The sequence below is a fragment of the Silurus meridionalis genome, chromosome 13, assembly GCF_014805685.1.
Source record: "Silurus meridionalis isolate SWU-2019-XX chromosome 13, ASM1480568v1, whole genome shotgun sequence".
Taxonomy (NCBI): Eukaryota; Metazoa; Chordata; class Actinopteri; order Siluriformes; family Siluridae; genus Silurus; species Silurus meridionalis.
The window spans coordinates 16,207,960-16,235,372 of record NC_060896.1 but is presented as its reverse complement, the minus strand read 5'-3'; the positions used below and the strand labels follow the sequence as shown (position 1 = coordinate 16,235,372).

General features: G+C 37.8%; 1 protein-coding gene and 1 long non-coding RNA gene across 3 annotated transcripts in view; one reads left to right on the top strand and one right to left on the bottom strand.

The window, feature by feature from the left end:
• Window positions 1–23,212, bottom strand: part of srpra (SRP receptor subunit alpha) — a 52,823-nt gene extending 29,611 nt beyond the window's left edge. The window contains exons 1-4 of one of the 2 annotated variants that reach the window (XM_046864501.1): window positions 22,946–23,212; window positions 18,832–18,915; window positions 18,530–18,693; window positions 16,826–16,986 (exon numbers count right to left, since the gene is read on the bottom strand). In XM_046864501.1, the coding sequence (XP_046720457.1) occupies window positions 16,826–16,986; window positions 18,530–18,693; window positions 18,832–18,915; window positions 22,946–23,068 (532 nt within the window). In that variant the 5' untranslated portion in view covers window positions 23,069–23,212. The remainder of the gene's footprint in view (window positions 1–16,825; window positions 16,987–18,529; window positions 18,694–18,831; window positions 18,916–22,945) is intronic. The other variant, XM_046864500.1, reaches the window with a different exon arrangement.
• Window positions 23,213–23,298: 86 nt separating this feature from the next.
• LOC124395723 lies at window positions 23,299–26,728 on the top strand. Its single transcript, XR_006927671.1, has 3 exons — window positions 23,299–23,490; window positions 25,010–25,166; window positions 25,346–26,728. It is a non-coding gene; the product is annotated as an uncharacterized LOC124395723 (long non-coding RNA).
• The last annotated feature ends 685 nt before the right edge of the window (window positions 26,729–27,413 follow it).

The following is a 27,413-nucleotide window of genomic DNA, read 5'->3' as shown; positions in this document are numbered from 1 at the left end:
GGAGCCCTGTCGGTAGTCACTGATACCAACTTTTCCAACGGCACTTTTTTCTTCGCGAAAAACTCCTTCACCGCGTTATAGATTTCAACTCCCCTCGTAGTTGTCTTTAGGGGCAGTAGTGTCAGAAGCTCTTCTTTTGTGGAGAAATCATTAAACACCATCCGGATAAAGACCATCAGCTGTGCTGTACTGCTGCTGTCCACAGACTCGTCACACCGGATGCCAAACCACCTGCACTTCGCCAGATCCCGGTCCAGCTGATCCCGGACATAGCAGACACTCTGCTAACCATTGTAGTTGCCCACAGTTGGACATTGGAGAGAGTGGAGATGACATCAATTCCATAGTTCTCTTCTTTAAGCAGTTGTTGCAATTATCATCATTGTTTCTTTGAAAACCTCCCCTTCTGAAATTAGGTTTTGGTTGCTTTTTGGAAGCTTTTCTCATGAAAAAAGACTTCTGTTTGCACAAACCTGCCTTTAACTTTTTCCGTTTGTAGTGCGCTGCCTGGCGGGTAGTTAGCATGGTAGCTTTCTGAATTGTCTCTTAACATTGTGCCGCTTTGCCATCGCCACAGTCGCCACGCAAATGAGACACACGCAGAAATCTTTCACAGTGGTAAAAAAAAAATAACTCTTCCTTCTATTCACTGTGTAAATGATATGTTTTCTTTCTTTTTTCTGCCATATTTTCGAGGGTAAATCATCATTACATTTTATTAATAAAAATGTTTTATTATTGTCATTTTCAAATTCAGACCAATGCAAGTGTGATTTAAAAAAGAATAGCGACAAAAAAAAAAAAATTTTATGCAGCTCACTGGTAAGTGGCGCTTTGGTGAACTATTTTTAGAAAAGGTCCGCGGGCAACTCATGTGGTCCTTGCGGGCGACCTTGTTGGTGACCCCTGTTCTATGGTGTGGTATGCTGGTGCAGCAGCATCTCTACTGCAGAAAGGAAGCGACTGGACAAGCTGATCAGGAAGGCTAGCTCAGTCCTGGGGATTCCTTTGGACACTGTACAGAAGGTGGGAAAAGAAGGATGGGAACTAATCTATCATCATTGCTGGAGAAATAAAGGTATATCTTAATTGTAACCAGGCTGAGCCAAATGTACGTAGATTACAGGGTTAGTGATGAAACACAGTTGGTTGAGTAACCCACTCACAACTCAACAAAATTATGCCACAACAGGGTGCTGTAATAGTAGTAATAGTGTAGTGTGGTGTAGTGTAGTGCCATGTCATTATCTACAGCTATTCATGGCAAAAATCATTTACAAAGAGACAAGAGCAAAATTGGAACAATAAAACAAATACAATAAATAAAATATATCAAACAGAAAGAGGACAGTCTGATAAAACATGTTTGATAGAAAGGAAGTCTTGCAGAGAATAGAGTTAGGTCTTCACCTTTAAACAGAAAAGATCTGATGATTTTTGCATTAAGGGGGGTTTAAACTTATGAAGTTCAAATCACAGCACTACCATAGCTTAAATATATCCACCTCTCTTCTGATTTTTATTCATTGAAGGTGATGTTTCACTATTATCCTTCTAGGCTTTAATAATGCATTGGGAGCATTCTTGACTGACTTTAAGTAGTCACATATTCAAGAAAACAAATACATTTCTCTAATTTCTGTATCAAAATCATTAACGTGTTCTAGACCCTTCAATTTCAATCACACAATTCTGAATTCTGCATTAATCGCGTGATAATAAAACCGGTGCCGTTAAAATGTATTTGCATTTTGACAGCCTTAATTGATATACAAAACTAATTTTACATTTTGTTACCTAATGAATGTATCCAGGCTGAACACCCATCATATAGAACACAAGCAGAGAAAAGATGATGATGATCAGGTGATCAGGAATGTCTCTGTTCTCAGTCATGTTTACGTTGCTGACTCCCTCTGTCTCATCCACATTAACCGCAATCTTCTTGTTGCCTTCTGACTGCTCATTGTTATCTTTATAAACTAGTCTATGTCTGTGTCATGTGAGAGCCAGGAAATAAGTGGCAGGTTGAAAAAGCCAGGCAATGATAAGAAATAGGCTGATGGTCTGAAAACGCACGCGATGAGAAGGAAAAAATTTACATTTCAACAAATAAATTAAAACTAAAGTAATGAGTCTGTTTTAAAAATGTAAGAAGTAGAAAGTACAGATATTTGTGTAAAAATGTAATAAGTAAAAGTTGTCCAAAAAATTTATAGTGAAGAAAAGGACTGATACCAGAAAAATCTAAGCCAAGTATGTCTTCAGACCTGAAACCTATTGAGCACATGTGGGGCATCATCAAGTGGAAGGTGGAGAAACCCCATGTGTCTGACATCCAGCAGCTCCATGATGTCACGAAGAGGGTTCTTTGGACACAGTTTTGACACTTTTACATTTGTTTCCAGCTATTTTGACTATAATGGCTGCTTGTTGAATTATTTTCAGAGGACAGTGAATATTTACAGCTATACAAGCTTCACTCGGACTACTCTAAAATATATCAAAGTTTAATTTCTATAGTATTGTCCCTTCAAAAGAGATACTATATTGGTTGGTGAATTGTAAGGGGTGTACATTTAATGGTACATGTATTCGTCTAAAATTGTTTGAGTACAGGGCTTTCTTCCGTGCGGAACATACTTACAATCTGCATTTCACTGAGTATTAAGTGGTGGACCACAAGTTTGTTTAGTCTCCACCTCACACTTTCAGCGAATTTATATTATTATTATTAATTATTAACACAACAATGCCAGGCTACTGTCTTTTTATGTCCTGCTTCAAGAATTTTTCTTAAAAGCAGAAAATCCTGACAATTCTACATATCGAGGAAGAAAATGAATAAAGGAGGGAAAGAATTAAAACATTTGTTAAAGTATACTGAAATAAGTACTACAGCTAAGTAGATCATATCTTTAGAAATGTAAGTAATAAATGTAAAACACACACACTTACATACACAGCTGTATTACCCAAATAGGGTTTAACAAATGTTTAAATAAACATTTGTTTATATGTTCAAACTATTTAAATATTTTTTCCAATTGATTAAATTTTATTTAATCAATTTAATTTGTGCCAAATGAATTAATTACTCAGTTTAATCAATATAATAAAACGTCTATTGAATTAATTGTATTTATTCTATTGTTTTTAAATAGAATATTATAAAATATAATTTTACACAGACATTTTATTTAAAATTGTTTTAAAAATGTAAACTGTTGTTGTTCACAAATGTTAGCAATAATAAACTGTGTTGGTAAAAAAAGACAAGCAATAATATGTTTTGCATTTCTTCCCCATTGCTGCTTCTCTACTGTTCGGACGCTTTTACTTTTTCGCTTTTATCTATTGTTTTAACTACCAGCAGTTCAGCACAGTGCTCAAACGAAACAATTGGGCACTCACACTAAAACAAATGTTATATTGTTATTTGAAATATTCAACAACTTGGGGAATTTGTCATAGCAGTCTACCAGTCTGCTATTGCCAGCAGTTGACATTCCTAAAACAGGACAACACGGCTGCCCACACTTGAACAGAAGAGAAAATGCCTTCTTTTGTATCTCAATCCACCTGTTGCTCAAACTGCCACAGACTTCTACAAAAGTCTGCTGACCCTGCCATAACATACAACAGAGCTTCATTGTGGTCCCTCTCAACATCAAGCTGGTGAGTCCTGTGAACCTAATGCTTTTAAACAGGTCATAGGGAGCTTAGATAAACCCAAAGTAATTGAGGACATAAACCAATGGCAAAAACATTGTGGGAGACCCAAAGGTGCTCAAGACATTAGACTGTCACGAGTGTCACAAATTGCTGCATTAGCATCATCTACCCCAGATATGGGTACAACTCAAGTAGCCAATATTGGTATTCCACCACCTCATGTGCAGCTTGAAAATAGATTTAAAGCACTAATGAGTATGGGTGAAGAATCCCCAAATGTAAATGGACACAGATCACATCAGCCTGTAGCTAACAGAGCTAACAGATGCTCAATAAAATACAGGTAGCGGCACTCCACTCAGACAGCAGCCGAGCCAAGCATGCTGATAGTGATGACTCTATTATCAGAAACATTGGAAGCAAGGCTACCCGTACATACTGCTTTCCTCAGGCAACAGTTTCTGTTGTTAACAAGGAACTTTGCAACATTCTGATGAAACAAAAGTCTGTCAGTCGGATTGTCATACATATGGGAAAGAATGATATTCGGAAAGAGCAGTCTGAGCTCCTTTTCAACACAGATGGCATCCACCCAAACAAACTCAGTGCTAGGTTGCCTAAAGACAATATATATTTTTTTCCTTCATTATTTATCAGCTGAGTGTGCCAGTCCACTCCTGAACAGCCTAAATGACCACAGGATTTCACACCAGAACCTGGATGGATCTGCTTATTAGTAAGGGTCTAAACATTTCATCCACTGTTATCAAGGATAAAGCGTTATCTGACCATTTCTGTGTTTACTTTGATTTAAGATTTACAGAATGGCGATCAATACGGCCTCATATTGTATTGTGGTCAGTCAGATATCATTACAACAACCTCTGAAATAAGTCATTCTCTCATGATTTGACAATTTATGTAAAAACCTTGGAAGAAACAGTACAACATCTTAAAGCATCAACTTGCAGCCTTGATATGCTCCCCACATCCTTTCTCAAAAAGGTACTTAACTGTTTAGAAACTGATCTTTTTAAAAATAATAAATACCTCTCTGATCACAGGCCTTTGACACAGTAGATCACACCATACTCTTACATAGACAGGAAAACTGGGTAGGGCTTTCTGAAATGGTTCTAAAATGGTTTAAATTATACTTAAAAGAGAGAGGCTACTATGTGAACATAGGTAACCATCAATCTGAGTGGACATCCATGACATGTGGAGTCCAACAAGGCTCAATTCTTGCACCGGTTCTGTTTCATTTGTATATGCTTCCACTTGGTCAAATATTGAAAAAGTACCAAATTGCTTACCACAGCTATGAAGATGCTTAGGCCCTGTCACCCAATGACTACAGCCCCATTGACTCTCTATGTACACTCGCCGACCACTTTATTAGGTCCAACTGCTCGTTAACGCAAATTTCTAATCAGCCAATCACATAGCAGCAACTGAATGCATTTAGGCATGTAGACATAGTCAAGATCTGCTGCAGTCCAAACTGAGTGTCAGAATGGGGAAGAAAGGTGATTTAAATGACTTTGAACGTGGCATGGTTGTTGGTGCCAGACGAGCTGGTCTGAGTATTTCAGAAACTGCTGATCTACTGGGATTTTCATGCACAACCATCTCTAGGGTTTACAGAGAATGGTCCAAAAAGAGAAAATATCCAGTGAGCGGCAGTTCTGTGGGCACAAATGCCTTGTTGATGCCAGAGGTCAGAGGAGAATAACCAGACTGGTTCGAGCTGATAGAAAGGCAACAGTAACTCAAATAACCACTCATTACAACCGAGGTACGCAGAAGAGCATCTCTGAACGCACAACACATCTCTGAATGCCACTCCTGACAGCAGGAAACTGAGGCTACAATTTGCACAGGCTCACCAAAATTGGACAATAGAAGATTGGAAAAACGTTGCCTGGTCTGATGAGTCTCGATTTCTGCTGCGACATTTTTATAGTAGGGTCAGAATTCGTATTGTATCAACGGTTCAGGCTGGTGGTGGTAGTTTAATGGTGTGGGGGATATTTTCTTGGCACACTTTGGGCCCATTAGTACCAATTGAGCATCGTGTCAACACCACAGCCTACCTGGGTATTGTTGCTGACCATGTCCATCCCTTTATGACCACAGTGTACCCATCTTCTGATGGCTACTTCCAGCAGGATAATGCGCCATGTCATAAAGCGCGAATCATCTCAGACTGGTTTCTTGAACATGACAATGAGTTCACTGTACTCAAATGGCCTCCACAGTAAACAGATCTCAATCCAATAGAGCACCTTTGGGATGTGGTGGAACGGGAGATTCGCATCATGGATGTGCAGCCGACAAATCTGCGATGCTATCATGTCAATATGGACCAAAATCTCTGAGGAATGTTTCCAGTACCTTGTTGAATCTAGGCCACGAAGGATTAATGCAGTTCTGAAGTCAACAGGGGGTCCAACCCGGTACTAGTAAGCTGTACCTAATAAAGTGGCCGGTGAGTGTAAGTGCATTGATGAAATTAACAGTTGGATGCGTCAAAACGTCCTCCAGGTTGTTATAAAAAGAAGAGGGGATGCCACACATTGGTAAACATGGCCTTGTCCCAACTTTTTTGAGATGTGTTGATGCCATGAAATTTAAAATCAACTTATTTTAACCTTAAAATGATACATTTTCTCAGTTTAAACATTTGATATGTCATCTATATTGTATTCTGAATATTGTATTCCCCCCCCCTTTTTGGGAAAAATAACCGCAATCAATCGCTTCCTGTAACCATGAATGAGTTTCTTACACCTCTCTACTGAGGACCACTCTTCCTTTGCAAACTGCTCTAGGTCATTCAGATTTGAAGGATGCATTCTCCCAACTGCTGTTTTGAGATCTCTCCACAGGTGTTCAGATCTGGACTTATTGCTGGCCATTTCAGAACTCTCCAGCACTTTGTTTGTAACTATTTGAGTGCTTTTTGACGTGTTTCGGGTCATTATCCTGCTGAAAGACCTATGACCTCTGGTGGAGATGCAGCTTTCTGACACTGGCCAGTAGGTTGCGACCCAAAATTCTTTTTCAGATGTCATGATACCGTTTACACAGTCGAGAAACATTAAAGCAACCTCAAAACATCTTTAAACCTCCTCTGAAGACCTTGTTTATTTTTTTGTAAACAGTGCCTAGAAGGATTTTGGTTTTATCACATAGGTTTAGGCAAACTCCAGCCTTGTTTTTTTTTATATGCCTTTGTCTCAGCAGTGGTGTCCTCCTGGGTCTCCTACCATATGGTGACAGATGCACCATGACAATGTTATTAGTTATTAACACATTAGAAATTGGAACATTTTTCTGACAGAATTGCAAGGATGCCATGACTATATATACACACAGTATATATTAGGGATGCACCGAAATGAAAATTCTTGGCCGAAACCGAAAAAAGGAAAGCAAGGCCGAATCCTTTTTATCCTGTGCAACAATGCACAGGATAAAATAAAACAAATTAAAATTCAAACTTAAATGTTTAACTTAAATGCACTCATGTGTACATTAAATCATAATGTACAGGCCCTCTGCTGAAAGGTTGTAAAATTAAATATGTTCTTTCATAAAAACAAAGTGCAGTCAGAACAAGTGCAACTGCTTAAAGATACAACAATACAACACTATCACTGGGAAACTTCCTGCCTTTTCAAAAACGTCCGCCACAGACAGGTAGCGCATGCTCGGAGGGGTTTTGCTTTTCTGTGCGTTTGCGTTCCTCTCATATTCAGCATAGCGATCGGGATGTTTGGATTTCAGGTGATAAATTAAACCTGACGTGGAGAAAGTCTTTGCAGAAATGTTGCTTTAGACATGCACGTGCAGGCTGCGGTTTCTGTTTGCGTCATCACAACAAACTGTTTCGGCCGTGTTGTTTCGGTGTTCAAAGTCTTTTGGCCGAAAACCAGAAATGCACCTTTGGGCCATTTTCGGCCGAAAATTTTTCGGTGGCCGAATATTCGGTGCATCTCTAGTATATATATATATATATATATATATATATATATATATATATACACACACACACACACACACACACACACACACACACACACACATACATACACACATACACACACTGTGTACAACATATATACATATACACATATATACACACACACACACACACACACACACACACACACACAAACCTAATTCCAAAAAAGTTGGGACACTGAAGAAATTGTGGATAAAAACAGAATGTAATGATGTGGAAGTTTAAAAGAAAGAAAATGTATAATTTTAAGGTTAAAATACGTTCATTTAAAATTTTAAACACATTTTTAAAAAGTTGGGACAAAGCCATGTTTACCAATGTGTGGCATCCCCTCTTCTTTTTATAACAGTCTGCAAACGTCTGGGGACTGAGGAGACAAGTTGCTCAAGTTAAGGTATAGGAATGTTGTCCCATTCTTGTCTAATACAGGCTTCTAGTTGCTCAACTGTCTCAGGTCTTCTTTGTTGCATCTTTCTCTTCATGATGCACCAAATGTTTTCTATGGGTTAAAGATCTGGACTGCAGGCTGGCCATTTCAGTACCCGGATCCTTCTTTTACGCCATGATGTTGTAATTGATGCAGTATTTGGTCTGGCATTGTCATGTTGGAAAATGCAAGGTCTTCCCTGAAAGAGAAGACGTCTGGATGGGAGCATATGTTGTTCTAGAACTTGGATATACCTTTCAGCATTGATGGTGCCTTTCCAGATGTCTAAGCTGCCCATGCCACACAAACCTATGCAACCCGATACCATCAGAGATGCAGGCTTCTGAACTGAGCGCTGATAACAACTTGGGTTGTCCTTATCCTCTTTAGTCCGGATGACATGGCGACCCAGTTTTCCAAAAAGAACTTCAAATTTTGATTCGTCTGACCACAGAACAGTTTTCCACTTTGCCACAGTCCATTTTAAATGAGCCTTGGCCCAGATAAAACTCCTGCGCTTCTAGCTCATGTTTAGATATGGCTTCATTTTTGACCTATAGAGTTTAAGCCGGCCTTGGCAAATGGCACGGTGGATTGTGTTCACTGACAATGTTTTCTGGAAGTATTTCTGAGCCCATGTTGTGATTTCCATTACAGTGGCATTCCTGTATGTGATGCAGCGCCGTCTAAGGGCCCAAAGTTTACGGGCATCCAGTATGGTTTTCCGGCCTTGACCCTTACGCACAGAGAATGTTCCAGACTCTCTGAATCTTTTAAAAAGACTTTTTTATGTCGCCGAACCCTGATATCTCGAGCACAAGGGGGGAAAAATTTGCCATTTAACGTCAGTTATCGCGATCGGCACTGTGCAGCCGCAGAAGAACTCGCAAAAGTGGCAGAAAAAATCAAGCCTTCCAGATGCTACAGGTGTTGCATTGTATACTGGTGAATCTCTGCTGTTAGTTAGTGCACATATGCCTTTTGTTGTTAAATGTTATGCGATGAACGGGAGGCGAAAGTAGAAGCGCGGCGCTGAACAGCACACGGGAGAACGTGGGATGAGCAGCAAAAGCATAGAATGAACAACGGCAGGATCGGGGGAATCCGCGATGTGCTTTGGGAAGAAAAGCGCAGCCGTTGAGAGAGTGCCGGTGTGAAGGCATGTACCGGGATACACATGAGCGATAACAACGACCGCCGTGAACCAACATATACCAACAATAACGGACGGTGAGAGTGTGGAAGTTAAAATAGGAGCTAGTGATGATGCTAAACGAGCACCATATGTGCGCGATTGAGTCTTGATGCTTGCAATGAGTCTGTTACAGCGCTGTGGAGGAATTCTGGTCCACGCATCTATGCATAATTATTGTAATTCAGCCACATTGGGGGATTTTCGAGTATGATCCGCCTTTTAAAGGTCATGCCACAGCATTTTAATAGGATTCAGGACTTTGTTTTAATGTCAGGACTTTGACCAGGCCCCTCCCAAGTCTTCATTTTGTTTTTCTTCAGCCATTCAGAGGTGGACTTGCTGGTGTGTTTTGTATCATTGTCCTGCTGCAGAACCCAAGTTGGCGTCAGCTTGAGGTCACAAACAGATGGCCGGACATTCTCCTTCAAAATTTTGGTTTTCAGAATTCAGAATTCATGGTTCCATTTATCACAGCAAGTCTTCCAGGTCCTGAAGCAGCAAAACAGCCACAGACCATTACACTACCACCACCATGTTTTACTGTTGGTATGATGTTCTTTTTCTAAAAATTTTTTTTTTTTACTTTTTCTACTTTTAAGCCAGACGTAATGGGGGACACACCTTCCAAAAGTTCAACTTTTGTCTCGTCAACAGAGACAGATTATTTTCCCCAAAAGTCTTAGGGATCATCAAGATGTTATTTGGCAAAACTGAGATTTTCTTTTCTTTTTGCTCAACAGCGGTTTTGGTCTTGGAACTCTGCTATGCAGACCATTTTTGCCCAGTCGCTTTCATATGGTGGAGTCTATAACTGAGGCAAGTGAGGCCTGCAGTTCTTTGGATGCTGTTGTGGGGTCTTTTGTGAACTCTTGAATAAGTCGTTGCTGTGCTCTTGGGGTAATTTTGGTCGGCTGGCACTCCTGGGATCGAATTACTTATTCATATTTTTTCCTTACTCTTTACATTTACGGCATTTAGCAGACGCCCTTGTCCAGAGCTGCAACTACTACTACTTTTCTTTCGGCTTCTCCCGTTAGGGGTCTCCACAGCGGATCCTCCGCCAGTTTGATTTGGCACGTTTTTACGCTGGATGCCCTTCCTAACGCAACCCTCCCCATTTATCCGGGCTTGGGACCGGCACTGAAAGTGGCTGGGGTTGGTTCCCTGACCGGGGATCGAACCCTGGCCGCAGCAGTGAGAGCGCCGCATCCTAACCACTAGGGTCTATAGGAAACACAAAGTTGGATCGTTATCTCTCTTCAATGAAGAGCTATCGAAGCTTGGGTCAGGGTAGTTGGTAGCAAACCATTTTCCACAGATTCATTAAACATCAGCAGAAGCACCAATTTATTAATAAAATTATTGTGAAACTCAATAGGAAACCCATCAGGTCTCGTGGCTTTGTTGGACTGCATCGCATTAACTGAGAATTGTATTTCTTCAAGGGCAAGTGGGGCATCTAATTCCTGTTTCACGTTGACGTTTCAACTGGTTAGCCAGTAGTTTATACACTTTGTCCACATGTTCAAACTAAATGCTAAATGTCTGCAATAACAGTCGGTCTGTCTTTAGTGGAGATTAAATCAAATTCTGTCATTGGATTCATACTCTTGGTATTGGAGGCATACTCTTGTTCTTAAGCTCAGCTATAAAGTCAGTACAAACAGAGAGTGATTCCCCCATTTCCCACACTGTCCCTTTGAGTGCAGCCAGTCTGAAGTGGCTTTGTTGTTTGTCAGTGTTTTTTTTTTACTAAATGTAGGTCAGCTCTATTTGTTGAAAAATCATCACCCAGAGCGGCTCGGAGTTCAGTGTAAAGATCTCGTTTCAGAAAGTGTGTTGGAACATGTTTAATGTTACAGATTCTTTATTTTGTGTTTAATTTGATAACACAATAATTTAATGTCTGTAATTCTTTGTTATCCATAGCACTAATTAGCCTGCTCAGTTCATTTTGGTTTAGAGCCACCTCTAGTGGCAAGTTTCGATGTTGCTGTAATTCTGTTATATTCACTTGAATCAGGAAGTAGTAAGTGTTCCATGCATGCATCGGTATTGATGACTCTCATATGAGTGGTGTGGTTTAAGATCCTTTTCTTTTTATAATTTTCCATCCGGCTATTGCATTAGCCACATTGTGCTTTAGTGTCACGTGTTATTACTGATATATTAATTTGTTCATTTGTAGTTTCATTCCATACCCAAGACCATTAAACCTGTGGGCAAATGAACTTCTTGTCTTCAGAGTCGTGTGAGGGAAGGGAGTTTATCTGACTGTCAAGGCACTAACACATGTTGAGGACAGTACAATATATATACAGTACAGATCAAAAGTTTGGATACACCTCATTCAAAGAATTTTCTTTATTTTCATGACTATGAAAATTGTAGATTCACACTGAAGGCATCAAAACTATGAATTAACACGTGGAATTATATACATAACAAAAAAGTGTGAAACAACTGAAAATATGTCATATTCTAGGTTCTTCAAAGTAGCCACCGTTTGCTTTGATTACTGCTTTGCACACTTTTGGCATTCTCTTGATGAGCTTCAAGAGGTAGTCACCTGAAATGGTCTTCCAACAGTCTTGAAGGAGTTCCCCAAGAGATGCTTAGCACTTGTTGGCCCTTTTGCCTTCACTCTGCGGTCCAGCTCACCCCAAACCATCTTGATTGGGTTCAGGTCCGGTGACTGTGGAGGCCAGGTCATCTGGCGCAGCACCCCATCACTCTCCTTCTTGGTCAAATAGCCCTTACAAATCCTGGAGGTGTGTTTGGGGTCATTGTCCTGTTGAAAAATAAATGATGGTCCAACTAAACGCAAACCGGATGGAATAGCATGCCGCTGCAAGATGCTGTGGTAGCCATGCTGGTTCAATATGCCTTCAATTTTGAATAAATCCCCAACAGTGTCACCAGCAAAGCACCCCCACACCATCACACCTCCTCCTCCATGCTTCACGGTGGGAACCAGGCATGTAGAGTCCATCCGTTCACCTTTGCTGCGTCGCACAAAGACACGGTGGTTGGAACCAAAGATCTCAAATTTGGACTCATCAGACCAAAGCACAGATTTCCACTGGTCTAATGTCCATTCCTTGTGTTCTTTAGCCCAAACAAGTCTCTTCTGCTTGTTGCCTTTCTTTAGCAGTGGTTTTCTAGCAGATATTCTACCATGAAGGCCTGATTCACAGTCTCCTCTTTACAGTTGTTGTAGAGATGTGTCTGCTGCTAGAACTCTGTGTGCCATTGACCTGGTCTCTAATCTGAGCTGCTGTTAACCTGCGATTTCTGGTGACTCGGATGAACTTATCCTCCGCAGCAGAGGTGACTCTTGGTCTTCCTTTCCTGGGGCAGTCCGCATGTGAGCCAGTTTCTTTGTAGCGCTTGATGGTTTTTGTGACTGCACTTGGGGACACTTTCAAAGTTTTCCCAATTTTTCGGACTGACTGACCTTCATTTCTTAAAGTAATGATGGCCACTCGTTTTTCTGTACTTAGCTGCTTTTTTCTTGCCATAATACAAATTCTAACAGTCTATTCAGTAGGACTATCAGCTGTGTATCCACTGGACTTCTGCACAACACAACTGATGGTCGCAACCCCATTTATAAGGCAAGAAATCACACTTATTAAACCTGACAGGGCACACCTGTGAAGTGAAAACCATTTCAGGTGACTACCTCTTGAAGCTCATCAAGAGAATGCCAAGAGTGTGCAAAGCAGTAATCAAAGCAAAAGGTGGCTACTTTCAAGAACCTACAATACGACATATTTTCAGGTTGTTTCACACTTTTTTGTTATGTATATAATTCCACGTGTTAATTCATAGTTTTGATGCCTTCAGTGTGACTCTACAATTTTCATAGTCATGAAAATAAAGAAAACTCTTTGAATGAGAAGGTGAGAAGGTGTGTCCAAACTTTTGTTCTGTACTGTATGTGTGTGTATATATATATATATATATATATATATATATAAATAAAATTGATTTTCTATAAAGTACTACTTCGGACTTATAAAGCACTATTCGTTCTCTATAAAAAAGTGCATGCTATTTGTTGGTACCTTGAATAGTGAAGACTGCAGCAATGGGCACAGCTTTCTCTTACAAAGCCCCAGTTAGGAAACAACCTTTCAAATAGTGTTTGGGACTAACAGGCTTAGTATTCAAGTGTATCTGTCAAGCTTTATAGATCATTTCCAATGGCTAAGCATTCGTGGGAATGTGATGGTGAGTGGCATTTTGCGAACTTCAGCTGGTAAATTTGCCAGCCAACCCTTTGAAAGAATCTAAAACAGATGGCAGTGGCAGATTTCCTCTCGTGAAAAAAGGGGGTGGGGGGTAGTGGATTCGGCTGCAGGCTGCACGGCTCCCCAGCCAGCAGCAGTATGTCATAGTGGGGGTTTGTAAATGTAGGTCGTAGGTAAAGAAAAAGATTGATAAGAAGCAACTCTGATGGTATTATGACTAATCAGTTTTATGTTTCAGTGAGCAGCAGAACGGAGAAAAGTCAGAGACAGAAGCCTCAAGACAGGGAGAAAGAGAAGAGACAGACACAAATTGTGTGCATGTACAGTACTGTGTAAAGGTACTGTACCTTCTGTACAATAAGAATACTTTCAAAAATAGAAGTTGTGGCAGCGGGGGCGTGGCTGAGTGCCGGTTGGTGGATGGAGGGCGAGGCCAGGACCAGGGAAGCGTGGGATTGACACACCTGAGGGGAACTGTGACTAATGAATGTTCTTTCTCTTGTAGTGATCAGGGGGAGCAAAAAAGAGGAGCGAGAGGGCATGCCAGTGTGTGTGCATTTAGCACTGATAATTTAGAATGAAAGAAAAAAAGAAAAAATAAATGAACTCTCTCATTCAGAACTGGTCCTGTCCTGAGTGGTTTTCCTTTCCCCGAACCGTCAGCTCTCCCACAGAAGTATTCATAGTTTAATTTATATTAAATAACAAAATGGAAAGTAAATGAACAGCAGAGAAACACATTTCATTTTTAACGATGGACATTGTCACACAGCAGCTTTACAGAAATATATAGTTTCAGGATATAATGTGCAAACAATTACTAAACTTATTCATATAGTCCAAAAATAGACAAGAGGAAATATACCGGCAAAAGAGTACCAAAAAAAACCTCAAATAAAAAAGGAGTTTCGCTTCCAAATTCCTAGCAAGGTCTCTCCATGTGCTCTGCATGTATCTTTTTACTAATGGTAATATTATGAGGGCCTCTCTTTTGACTTATTAACTGGGTTAACTGTTCTATATGATTGGCCATGTTTCCTTAAATAGTAAGAAATGTAGACACTAGATCCTACATTTATGATTTTATGTGGCTAACGCATCTCTAGTTTTCCCAGTTATTCTTTTTACCAAATAAAGAAAGGTTTTCACAAGCAATACTGTGTGCTGTGTGTTTCTTCTTTGATCAGTCGTAGGTTTTAACTTCGCTTCTATTATATTTATTTATTTATATTTGTAATAAAATTGTTCAAAATAGCTGGCAACAAAAGTGAGTACACTAACAGCTGCTTGTTGCTTAACCATGCAAAACCAGATGTCCTATTCGTCATGTTCGGTTTTTTTGTCTGCTTTAAAGGACCATACAAGTATTAGAGCAGTTAAAAGTTGGTGCTTTGACAACAATTCTCTCATGGTGACCACTGGATGGTCAAACTGGCACAACATGGCAAAGAACTCTCAGAGGAAAAGAAATAGTATTACTCTCCAAAGAGATTGTCTGGGCTATAAGAAGTAAGGTAACAGCTTGAAACTGAGTAATAGAACAGAGGTTTTCCAAAATGGTTTCCATTTTGAAAAGGCCTAGCAAGGGTCGTAAAGAAGTTGAATCCTTGTGCTGTGCATGAGGTCTAGAAGTTGCGTTTAAAAAACAGACGCATGAGAGCTGCCAGCATTGCTTTTGAGGTTGCAGAAGCAGAAGGTCTACTTGCCAGAGCTCAGACCACACACTGCTCGCTGCAACAAGTTGGGTTGCATGGCTGTCGTCCCAAAAGTAAACTTCTTCTAAAGCTGGCTCACAAGTAAGCCTGCAAACAGTGGCTGAGTACAACCTGCCCAATAGCATGAATTTCTGGGACCATGTCCTGTAACCTGAAGAGACAAAGACAAACTTGATCGGCTCAAATGGTGTCCAGCACATGTGGCTACACCCTGGTGAGTAGTGCCAAGAAAACTGTCTTGTCTACAGTAAAGCATGGTGGTGATAGCATCATAGACTGGAGCTGCATGAGTGCTGCTGGTAATAGGGTGCTGTGGTTCATTGAGGGAAACATGGATTCCAACATGTACTGTGACATTCTGAAATGGACAATTATGATCTCCTTTTAGAAACTGGGAACAAACAGCAGTTTTCCAGTATAAAAACAGCCCCAAACACACCATTAAGAGAACAAGTGCCTTGCTAAAGCTGATTGAGTGGCCAAGTATGTCTGCAGAACTGAACTCTATTAAGCACATGTGGGGGCATTCTCAAACAAAGGTGGAGAAGCGCCATGTGTCTAACATACAGCAGCTCGTGATGCCATTATGGAGGAGTGGAAGAGTATCCCAGCAACAACCAGTGCAGATCTGGTGAATGTCATGCCCAAGAGGATTAAGGCAGTGCTGGATAACAGTGCTCACAAAATATTAACACTTTGGACACAATTTTGACACATTAATTTAGGGTGTACTCACTTTTGTTGCCAGCTATTTTAATAGTAATGGCTGTATGTTTAGTTATTTTTAGAGGACAGTAAATCCGTAACTAACAGCAGGGCTAAAATTTTACATAGTGCTAAAGGAAATTTTAAATAAATGCCAGAAGTCCTAAATGTGGCAGTGTCAAATAGTCAGACAAAGTTAAAGGTGCCAATGTTGGTGAATGGAACTTACAAACTTTAGTAAGTGTACTAGTAATAGTTATTACAAACAATTGTTTTAATCATGCTAAACAAACCTCTAAAGTTAAAATATTTTTTTTTTTTTTATAGAATTCTCATATGGTCCAACTTTCTGAAGAATTCTATATTAGAATAAGTAAAAGCTGGTGCAAGCATCTTAAATATAAAATGAAATGATCGTTTCACTCCCATTTAATATAGACATTTAAAGAGACTATTAGACAAGACAATTAATGCGGTATCACTAACGTAAAGTGAATTAAATCTGTGTTCAAAATCTCTGGATCCAATATTTTCTTCTAGGTATTAAACATTTCATGGTATATAGGATAATAATAATAATCAATAAATCATAACATTAAAAATAATAATAATGCTGAGCAAAAAATAAGGTTGCTGTTTCAATTTAAATGTAATAAAAAAAAGCATATAGTAAAGAGCCTCTGACTACCATTATTGCAGTGATTAATATATTTCAGTGGCAACAAGCAGTTAAACCCCATCTGCAGTGTATAGCTTCTAATTTCAGTTAATATTCACAATAAAAAAAATTGTAACTGCTTTTATGGCGTTCAACAAGCTCACCTTCTTTCCTGTTATGTTTATTCTTCTTGCTAGTAGACTCCTTGCTTTTGTCTCCAATGTTTGTCTCAATCATAGATTTCACAGTTTTCTGAGATTTCTGGGACTCACTGTAAGTCCTCATGGCCTTTTGAGGTTTAGCTATGCTTTCAGCTTCCACCACACTGCACACAGACACACAAATACATATATATTAATTTAATCAAATTAAACACCTTAAACAAAGTGAATATATATATTTATAAATATATAAAAAGATAAAGATATATTTCATGCTGTCTAGTATTATTTATATATTTCTACGCTATTTATTTAGACTTGTTTTGTTAAACTTTTTTTTTTCCATATTATGCACAATCCCACCTGACTACCAAATGATGTCAGTGCCAGTGACATTTAGGCTGCATTTAACTAAATCACATAAATCAGAATTTCCCACCTCCCAAATGGGTAAATCCAAATAAATGCTTTGTAAAAATCCTACTCAAATTTTAGGTTGTTTCCTCAGCAATGTTTAGCATTAAGCATGTTAGGATGGCTGCTCACAAAAAAAATCATTTTATTAGTTTAAATGAGTTTGTTATATTTACTGAAGGTCAATTAATATAGACAAATTAGATAATACAGTCATATACTAATAATACAGTCATTGGTTTTTAATATTACCCTTTTTTTTAACTCAAATACAAATATAGCTTGGTATTACATCATTTACATAATATGAATCACATCACTATCAGTACAACTTTATTCTTCTTTGTTTATTCTACTTTATTATCAATGGAATTATGCTTGTTATCTTGTAGATCCCTAACTAGGCAAAGCAAATATTTGTTCGAGAAACTGAGCTGTATTGAGCTGCTTTGCTTTTATTCTCCAAAAGTAAAACCTGTTATCACGTAGGCTTCAAATGTTTTGTTTAAACATTTTAGCATTATGTAGCTTCTAATATCTTAAGCAACCATGTACGAAAATAACTTACAGGATTGGGACTAAGTAATCCCAGTTGGTTATCTGTGACTTATACGATGACATGGTTGCTGTCCATCCACTGCAAAATTCTAGTTATTGTGCATTCTAAAATGCTTCTCTGCTCATCACAATTGTAAAGATCTCTCTAATCAAGAAAGCGTCTCAGCTTGTAGAGACTTGTGTATTAAAAAAGTAAGATCAGCAATATCTAAAATACTCAAACTTTACAAAATTGAAAACAACTAGGTCTCTGTTTAAGACAGACAAATCACACTTTAAAGTGTATTTTAATGTGAACTAGGTTTGCTCCTATCGATTATTCTAGTAATCGAGTATCCGATAAGTAGTACTTTCTTTATTAAAGAGCAATACTAAATAAAAAAGAGAAAATAAAATGGATCTAAAATGAACAAGTAATTTGTTGTTAGTAAAATTGCAACAGATTACAGTAAAAAAACTAAAACCATTTAGTGCATTTAATAACCATATTACATCAAAATACAAACACAGTTGCATTCAAAAAATCTCTTCGCAGTGGTCAACATTAATTTAAGTTAATTCAAGTGTTTCTTTCAAGACAGTGACTGTATTTACTTATAGTACTTAATGTTTTTTTTTGAGGGACAGTGTTAACAGATTTTTCTAAATAACCCATATAGCAAAATAACCAGAAGACAATATATGATCAAAGGTGAAACAGTATGAGCACTTTATAACCATTAAGTAACAGCTCACCGCAGAAGCCGGTAAAATTCATCATCAAACTCAAAACAACTGATCAAAAACTTCAGGGCGCCCCGCTGCTCAAGCTCATTTTTATAACGATCCCTGAAGTGTAGCTGGACATCATCTATTAATTTGTCCACATATGTTAGAGTCAGAATCTTCTGAAACCCCACCTATATCAGAGGAATAACAACATTAGGCATGATGGGAAGTATTAAATAGCAAATACAATTTTAAACAGACTCTTCATAGACTAAAAACAATGGTTATAATTGAAATAAAACACTTATTTCAGGAAATGAATCACTTACCACAAATACAAGCTCAAATTCATTGTCCAGCTTGTATTTAAGATTTAAGGCATTGTGGGAGAAGGGACTGCTCCCAGCACGCTCCTGAAAACAAAGCTTTGCTTTAGAAATCAAACAGATATTAAAGTATTGAGCGTTCAAAGAAGTGCAGGTTTCAACAAGTTTAAATTAAGAAATGTTTAGGTCCATTACCAAAACAACTTAAAACATATTACACAACCTTACTGGCAAAGATTGTATGAAGAACAGGAAAAAAAAAAATCAGTCTCAGAATTACATTTAAAGTAAATAAATGTATTCACATTCACTTGAACACAGAACTGAACACAGGTGTGTTTCTCATAACAAAAAAAAAGAAAATATTTAAAAACATGTCAAACAGATTTATCTGCTCTTTAATTAATTAATTAATTAAAGCTAGCCACCATGACACATTGAAACACACTACCTGCTCCAATATATTTTGGCTAAATAAATTATTGACTAAATAAACTGTTCATCAGTTATTCATTAGTACAACAATCCTTCTCTCTCCCCCTCTCTCCCCCTCTCTCGGTTAAGTTAAACATGCTCCTGAGGTTCCAGTGAACCTCAGGAGTCCAGAACAGGACCTTTGAGGATGGATTTGGACTGTAGTTAATGTCAACAGTCTGCTAGACTGACTCAGGTTGCTTTGATCATCGCTGCACACCTCAACATAGTATATCTATAATAAATGGGCATTCGGTGCAACCCAGATGAGGATGGGTTCCCACTTGAGTCTGGTTCCTCTCAAGGTTTCTTCTTCATGCCATCTCAGACAGTTTTCTTTGCAACAGTCACCACTGGCTTGCTCATTACGGATAAACTTATAATTATAAATTATAAAAAATTATTAAAAAATTATAAAAAAAAAAAAAAAAAAAAAAACCTAGACACCAGATTTTTTTTTTTTTTACTACATTCTTTTATACAACTTGATAACCGCATTATCTGTTTAAAGCTGCTTTGATACAAAGTCCATCGTTAAAAGTGATATACAAATAAAAATTAATTGAATGAACTGAATTAATTAAATAAATAAGCTTTAAGTCTTTTGGGGTAAATATGTACTAAATTTGTACACAATGACAATGATTTTGGCCGATTTGCTCCAGGTTGTTCACATTAAAAACTGAAATCCACAAGCATCACGCAATCAAATAGTGGCACAGATTCTGAATGGTATGGAGATCAGGACTTCAGTGCGATGTAGGGCTGCACGATTTGTAGAAAAATGTCATGTTGCGATTATTGATATACTAAATGGCATCATTAGTACACTTGTTTTTTTTTTAATCAAGGAAATTGCCCACAGACAATTTAATAATATTTTACAAAATAACAACATTTGCATTAATGTAAAAAAATTCCCCAGGGTACAGTGGAATTAATTAATGAATTAATTAATGAATTAACAACTAATTTTTAAACACCCATTTAAATTATTTACCTGTTTTTCTGCTAAAGTTTAAAATACAGTATATGTTTAAATACTTGAATTCAGACAATTTTGCAATCATTATTATTAAATGTGTTTAACCTTTTATAAGGGAAATTCTGCCAGCTGTTCTCAGAAAGTGTGTTCACATGCGCACTTATTTATTTCATTAAATCACAACATTTGCAGTCATATATTTGCACAAGCTGACATCGCAATTGCGAAACAATTAATCAGGCAACATAAGGAAGTATGGTCTGCCACAGAGCTGCTGATGCAGTTCTACACTGCAGTCATTGAAAATTCTAAAATAGACTTACTCAAGGTTCTTACCTCCCTGCTCCCTACTCTCACCACAAATCACAATATTATCCACAAACATCATAGTCCACGGAGACTCCTGTCTGACCTCGTCCATCACCCTGTCTATCACCACTGCAAAAAGGAAAGGGCTCAGAGCCGATCCTTTATGCAGTCCAAACTCCACCTTAAACCAGTCTGTCGTTCCTACTGCATACTTCACTGCTGTCACTGTCCTTATACATGTCCTGCACCACCCTCACATACTTCTCTGACACACCTGACTTCATTATACAATACCACAACTCCTCTCACAGCACCCTGTCGTACGCTTTCTCAAAATCCACAAACACACACTGTAACTCCTTCTGACCTTCTCTATACTACTACTATCCTCAACATTCTCAAAGCAAATAAGGCATCTGTGGTGCTCTTCCTCGGCATGAAACCATACTGTTGATCACAGATGGTCACCTCTTCTTTCAGCCTGGCTTCCACTACTTTTTCCCATAACTTCATGGTGTGACTGATCAACTTTATTCCCCTGTAGTTACTGCAGGTCTGCACATCTCCCTTATTCTTAAAGATCAGTACCAGCACACTCCTTCTCCATACCTCAGGCATCCTCTCACCTTCCAAAATCTTGTTAAAAACTCCACTCTCCATCTCTCCTAAACATCTCCATGCTTCAACCGGTATGTCATCTGGTCCAACTGACTTTCCACTCTTCATCCTCTTAATTGCTGCTCTCACTTCCTCCTTACTAAACCCTCCACTTCCTGCTTCACCATCTCCACACCATCCAACCTTCTATCTCTCTCATTTTCCTTGTTCATCAGCTGCTCAAAATACTCCCTCCATCTTCTCAACACACTCTCCTCACTAGTCAACACATTTCCATCTCCATCCTTTATTGCTCTAACTTGCTGCACATCCTTCCCAACTCGGTTCCTCTGCCTGGCCAATCGCTACAAATCCTTTTCTCCTTCCTTAGTGTCCAACTTCTCCTACAGCTCATCATATGCCTTTTCCTTGGCTTTCGTTACATTTCTCTTCACCTGCTGCTGCATCACCTTGTACTCCTGCCTACTTCCTACTCTTCTCATAACTCTCAACCTCTATCTCATTATGCTCTCCTGCTCGTCCTCATTTCACCACCACGTCTATTTGTCTTTCTTTTTTTCCCAGATGTCACATCAAGTACCTTTCTAGCTGTCTCCCTTATCACTTCTGCAGTAGTTGCCCAATCATCCAGCACCTCTTCACCACCACCGAGCCCCTGTCTGACCTCTTCCCTGAATCTCACACTACAGTCTTCCTCCTTCAGTTTCCATCATCTTATTCTTCTTTTAGTCTTCACTCTTCTCCTTTTCTTCACCTCCAAAACCATCTTACAGACCACCATCAGATGCTGTCTAGCTACACTGTCCCCTGCCAACACCTTACAGTCTTCAATCTCCTTCAGGTTGCATCTCCTACATAGAACATAGTCCACCTGTGTACACCTTTCTCCACTCTCATACATCACCCTATGCTCCTCCTTCTTCTTAAACATTCAATCTGCAGTCAATGTTAAATCCAAAAATATTGGTTTTAATGTTTATTTATTATTACTCTCTATCATATAACCATTTAATATTTGCATCCCACACAATTTAAATTGAACTCTTTTGGCCTATCACATTTTAAATAGGTGTCAGATGGCTCTATCCACCAACAAGGAAGGAACAGTTATCCAGGTTTGCATTTTTAAATCCATGCTTCCAAACAATTTTTAATTTTATACTGGCTGGTTTCAGTTACTGAAATACTTTTTTATTTAGCATTTTAAAAGGGTAAAATATCATCTAAGAACAATGCATTTAAGAGCAAAGGTCATTAAAAAAAAGCAACTTTTTTTTAAACAGCCTTTTCACTATTGTAAACACCCAAATTAAAACTTTTTGGACTAATATGGCAGTACAGCAACAACTGTAGACAACAGTGAGTAGTGGTAGCAATAAGCTAATCAGCTAATGTTTATAGGTGATAATGTTAACGATGATCTCATTACAGCTATTAGGATGGCCATATACACATATAAAGTTTTATATATATTTTTTTTTACGAATGCTGCGTATCGCAAGTCGAAAGCTACTAATTATGCTTCGTTCCAACATTTCAGCAACCACGAACGCAACGTCGTTCCCGCTTAATGTTTTGTTTAGCGTATCCCGTTAACGACAGATGTTAATTACAACTGACAGAAAATAATGTATGTTTTAATGCGCCAGCAAATAAGAGAAGCACGATGGCTCGACGCGAACGTACTGTGCATTTAATAATTATTTATCTGATTTCTCTGTTGCCACCTACCTGGAGAATGACAGAGCGGATGAGAGCGTTTACAGGGCCTGTAAAGGGTTCAGTTACCCCAGCCCCCTGGAAACACCACAACACTATTCCCCCCTTACTGAAGATGGCGAAGAAATCCAACATCTTATCAAAAGCAGTCGCTACGAAGAATTAGACAAACACTATCAAAACAGAAAAACAAAAGAATATATATCAAATAAATGAGACCTAAACGTTATACGGACTATGCCTTTACTTCCCCACTGAATTAGTGACCAGTACTAGCTTCAGCCACGTTAACCACGTAAGTAGAAAAAAACAGGAAATTACGTTTATTTCCGCTTATATTTAAAAGCCTTTTTTTTTCTTCAAAATAAACGTAATTTCTAAAATCATTATACTCAAGTTCAAGCTCCTACATTAAAATTATCTATTGTACTCCAACGCTGTTAAAGCACCAACCTGACTATAAATATTGATAATCGTTTTCTGAACTACAGTGTAGAACTAAAGTGTGGAAAACAGTTGTCAATTGTGACAGTATTTCAACAGCAAAACAACAGCAGGTACGTTCATATTGCATTTAATGTTCCAAAATGTGACCACTTTTGGAGCATAAATATTGAGTTGAGTAACTAACCCATATTAAAGCCGCGTGCGTTATCATATCCTTTTTAGGTATAACATAGATTAATCCTTGTAGTTATTAACAGCCATTCCTAAATGATAGGCCTAAATATTGCCTATTGGATTTAGCAAACTCTTGCTAAAGCTTTTTGTACCTTTGCTTAAAACTATCAGTACAACTGGACATATAAGAAGCTTCACAAGCCCTATCCTGTGCACACTGTATACTGTGGCAGATTAAACAAAAGTTTAGTGTTTGTAAAGGTAAAGTGGAACTTAAATTAAATGTTTCTTGTTTGTATCAAAAGATAAAAAAATAAATTACTGCTCCTGCAATACATGCAATGAAATGTATTCAAAACAGAAGCATTTACTGATCTGAAACAAATCAATATTAACAGCTGCTAGCATATTGTGGATTTTTTTGGTGAACATCTAAATCCAAGTGAAGCATTTTTCAGTGAATTATTAATAAATCCCCAAAATACCCTATGTCAAAAGTGAACACAGTTAAAGACCATTATCAGTTATCTGCACATTTTGCATTTGTTTTATAAGTAGATAGATCGATCAGTAACAACAGACAGTCAGTAGTCAGTAGTGGTAGCAATAACCTAGCCAGCTAAGAATTTGGTCTGATAACTCTAAATGTTAACAATTACCTTTCAGTAAAGCAATTATGATTGCCAATGTTGTATATTTAATGAGTGCTTCATCTGTATATACTCACCAAAATAACTTTTATTTATTATGGAGGGAAATTCACCAATTACAAGAGAGGTACCTGGATTCTACAAGGACATTACCATAAAAATAACATCCCACCACTCCCCTAAGTTCCTCTGCCATATTGATATTGGCTTCCTGATACATGCAAATCAATCTCAATTCTTTTGACAGAGAGAGAGAGAGAGAGAGAAAGAGAGAGAGCAGAGAATACCTAATAGTAGTTAGACCTAATGGTAGTTATGCATATTACTTACTGCTCATTTAAATGAATATGTTTGTATTTTTCTGTCATTTTTAATTTGATTGTGTCATTCTCAATGGTGCAGGGTTTATATTTCTTTCCTTCTGTAAGGTTGTTAATTACACAGTTGTCTACCTTTTGTCTTTTTCATATACTTATTTGTTTTAAGAGTTTAGATTGCAATGTGGTTCACATTGTATCTTGTTGGTTTAGACTGAAAGCCTTTATGGGAAAACAAATGGGGAAAAATACTTAATAATTAATAACAGACTTATTCAAAACTAGGCTAATAATTTTGGAAGGGTCTGATTTCAAATATGGCCAGGTGTGACTGTTTCACCGTATATTAAAAAGTTTTTCCGACTATTTGGGTGTCCTGTACACAATTTTATTACGCTATCGTTTCAGCACAAGCAATAAACATAAAAATGTTCACAGTTTATATTAACAAAATAAATGTAATTAAATTTGTATTAATTTGTTTCAAGGAGAGCGCCAACCCCCTAGTTGACCTGGCGAAAAAATTGACAAGGGTTGTGCCTTTGACAGTATACTACTTTTTGCGGCAGAGGAAACATTAGGAAAAGAAGAAGAGAGAAAGTCAAAAGGCACTTAGATGCTGATGACACTTATTTTCCTGAACTGGTAAATATAAAATGTGTAATTTTTGCTAGCCACATATCAACATGAAGTAAATGATAATTGTTCTTGCCTTTTTATGTTTTTGTAAATTATCTGCCAATATAGTTTTAGATTATAGACAATAGAATAAATCTGGAATTTTCATGAATGGTTTTTTTTTTTGTGTGTGATGGTGGTTTCAGGACAGTGCACCAGTTGCAAAAAAAAAGACAATAAAAATTATTTAGCAAAAGATAATGGCTGTTTCAGAATGCCACAGTACATCTTGGAATCCATGTTCCCTCAATGGAATGCAGCGCCCCAATACTAGCAGCACTCATGCAGCCCCAGACAATGATGCTACCACCACCATGCTTGACTGTAGGGAAGACAGTTTTCTTGGCACTCCTCACCAGGATGTTGCACAGGTTGTTTTTAGCAAACATTTTGCAGGCTTTCTTGTGAGCCAGCTTCAGAAGAGGCTTCCTTCTGGAACAACGGCCATGTAAACAGACTTGTTGCAGTGTGCCGTCCGTTTCTGCAACCTCTAAATCGATGGTGCAGCACTAATGCGTCTTTTTTTTTGAAGAAGCTTCTGCACCTGACGCACAGCACAAGGACTCAACTTCTTTGATAGACCCTTGCGAGACCCGTTCTGTCTTAAGAAACCTCTGTATGACCCTGGCCACTATACTGTAACTCAGTTTCAGGGTGCTTCTGATCTTTTTATGGTCTAGGCCAGCGGTCCCCAACTTTTTTGCGCCACGGACCGGATTAATGACAGACAATATTTTTGTTTTGTAGACATTGTGAATTTATTTTTATTTGTTGGTGAGAGTATTAATTAACCAACATACCATGGCAGATTCCATCTGGATTTTCCCCTTTCTTTCTGTGGATGAGAATGCAGAAAAACATGTAAACATAAAAACAAAACCTCTGTGTGTCAGAGTCATTAAAGAAGTCGTTACAAACAATATATCATTTAAAAGCTAGTTTTTATAATTGGTGACATTGTGTGTGTGATTTATTAATATAAATAAATAAATAAACACAAGTAAACACAATATGCAGTTTTTAAATTAAGGTTATTTTTGAGGGGAAAAAAATCCCAAACTGTATGTATGTATTCCTCTAGTTACGATAGCGATACGTTTCGACGACCCCATCATTATTTACAAATATCGTCAGTTGAAGATAGTGCTATGACTTTGATAGCCTTTAAATTTTTTATATTTCTTACCATTTTGTTGTATCACTATCTTCATCGTAAGATTGAAAAATCGTAAGTCGAACTATCTTAACTCGGTTACCATCTGTATACATATGTGTATATATCTATATTAGTGTTGCACAAGCCAGTGCACTCTTAGTGCTGGTCCCAAGCCCAGATAAATGGGGAGGGTCGTGTTATTAAGAGCATCCAGCATAAAACATGTGCCAAATCAAATATGCGGATCAGGAAATAGAATTTCATACCGATGAAAGGAGATTAAATAAATATAAAAGAGGCGAAATTAAAACCTCCAGCAAAACATACACTTATTCACGACGTCCCTTCTTTACTTAGATATAAAATAAATAAATTAACTCCACTGAAAAATATTTGTAATCAGTAAACTTTTGTTTTATTTTTGCACAAAGTCTCAAATCAAACACCAAAACCGCCATGTTTTACACAATTTACCCTCTGGGGGCGTTTTGTGGGTTTTTCCCTCATAATGGCGACACAAACATAAATTACTGTCTTTATTGATCGTACAGATAAAAACAATACATCATTCAAATCTGTAAAATGTCTGATTTTATATTTTATATATATATATATATATATATATATATATATATATATATATATATATATATATATATATATATATATACTGTGTGTGTGTGTGTGTGTGTGTGTGTGTGTGTGTGTGTGTGTGTGTGTGTGTATATATATATATATATATATATATATATATATATATATATATATATATATATATATATATACAGTGAGGAAAATAAGTATTTGAACACCCTGCTATTTTGCAAGTTCTCCCACTCAGAAATCATGGAGGGTCTGAAATTGTCATCATAGGTGCATGTCCACTGTGAGAGACATAATCTAAAAAAGAAAATCCAGAAATCACAATATATGATTTTTAAACTATTTATTTGTATGATACAGCTGCAAATAAGTATTTGAACACCTGTCTATCAGCTAGAATTCTGACCCTCAAAGACCTGTTAGTCTGCCTTTAAAATGTCCACCTCCACTACATT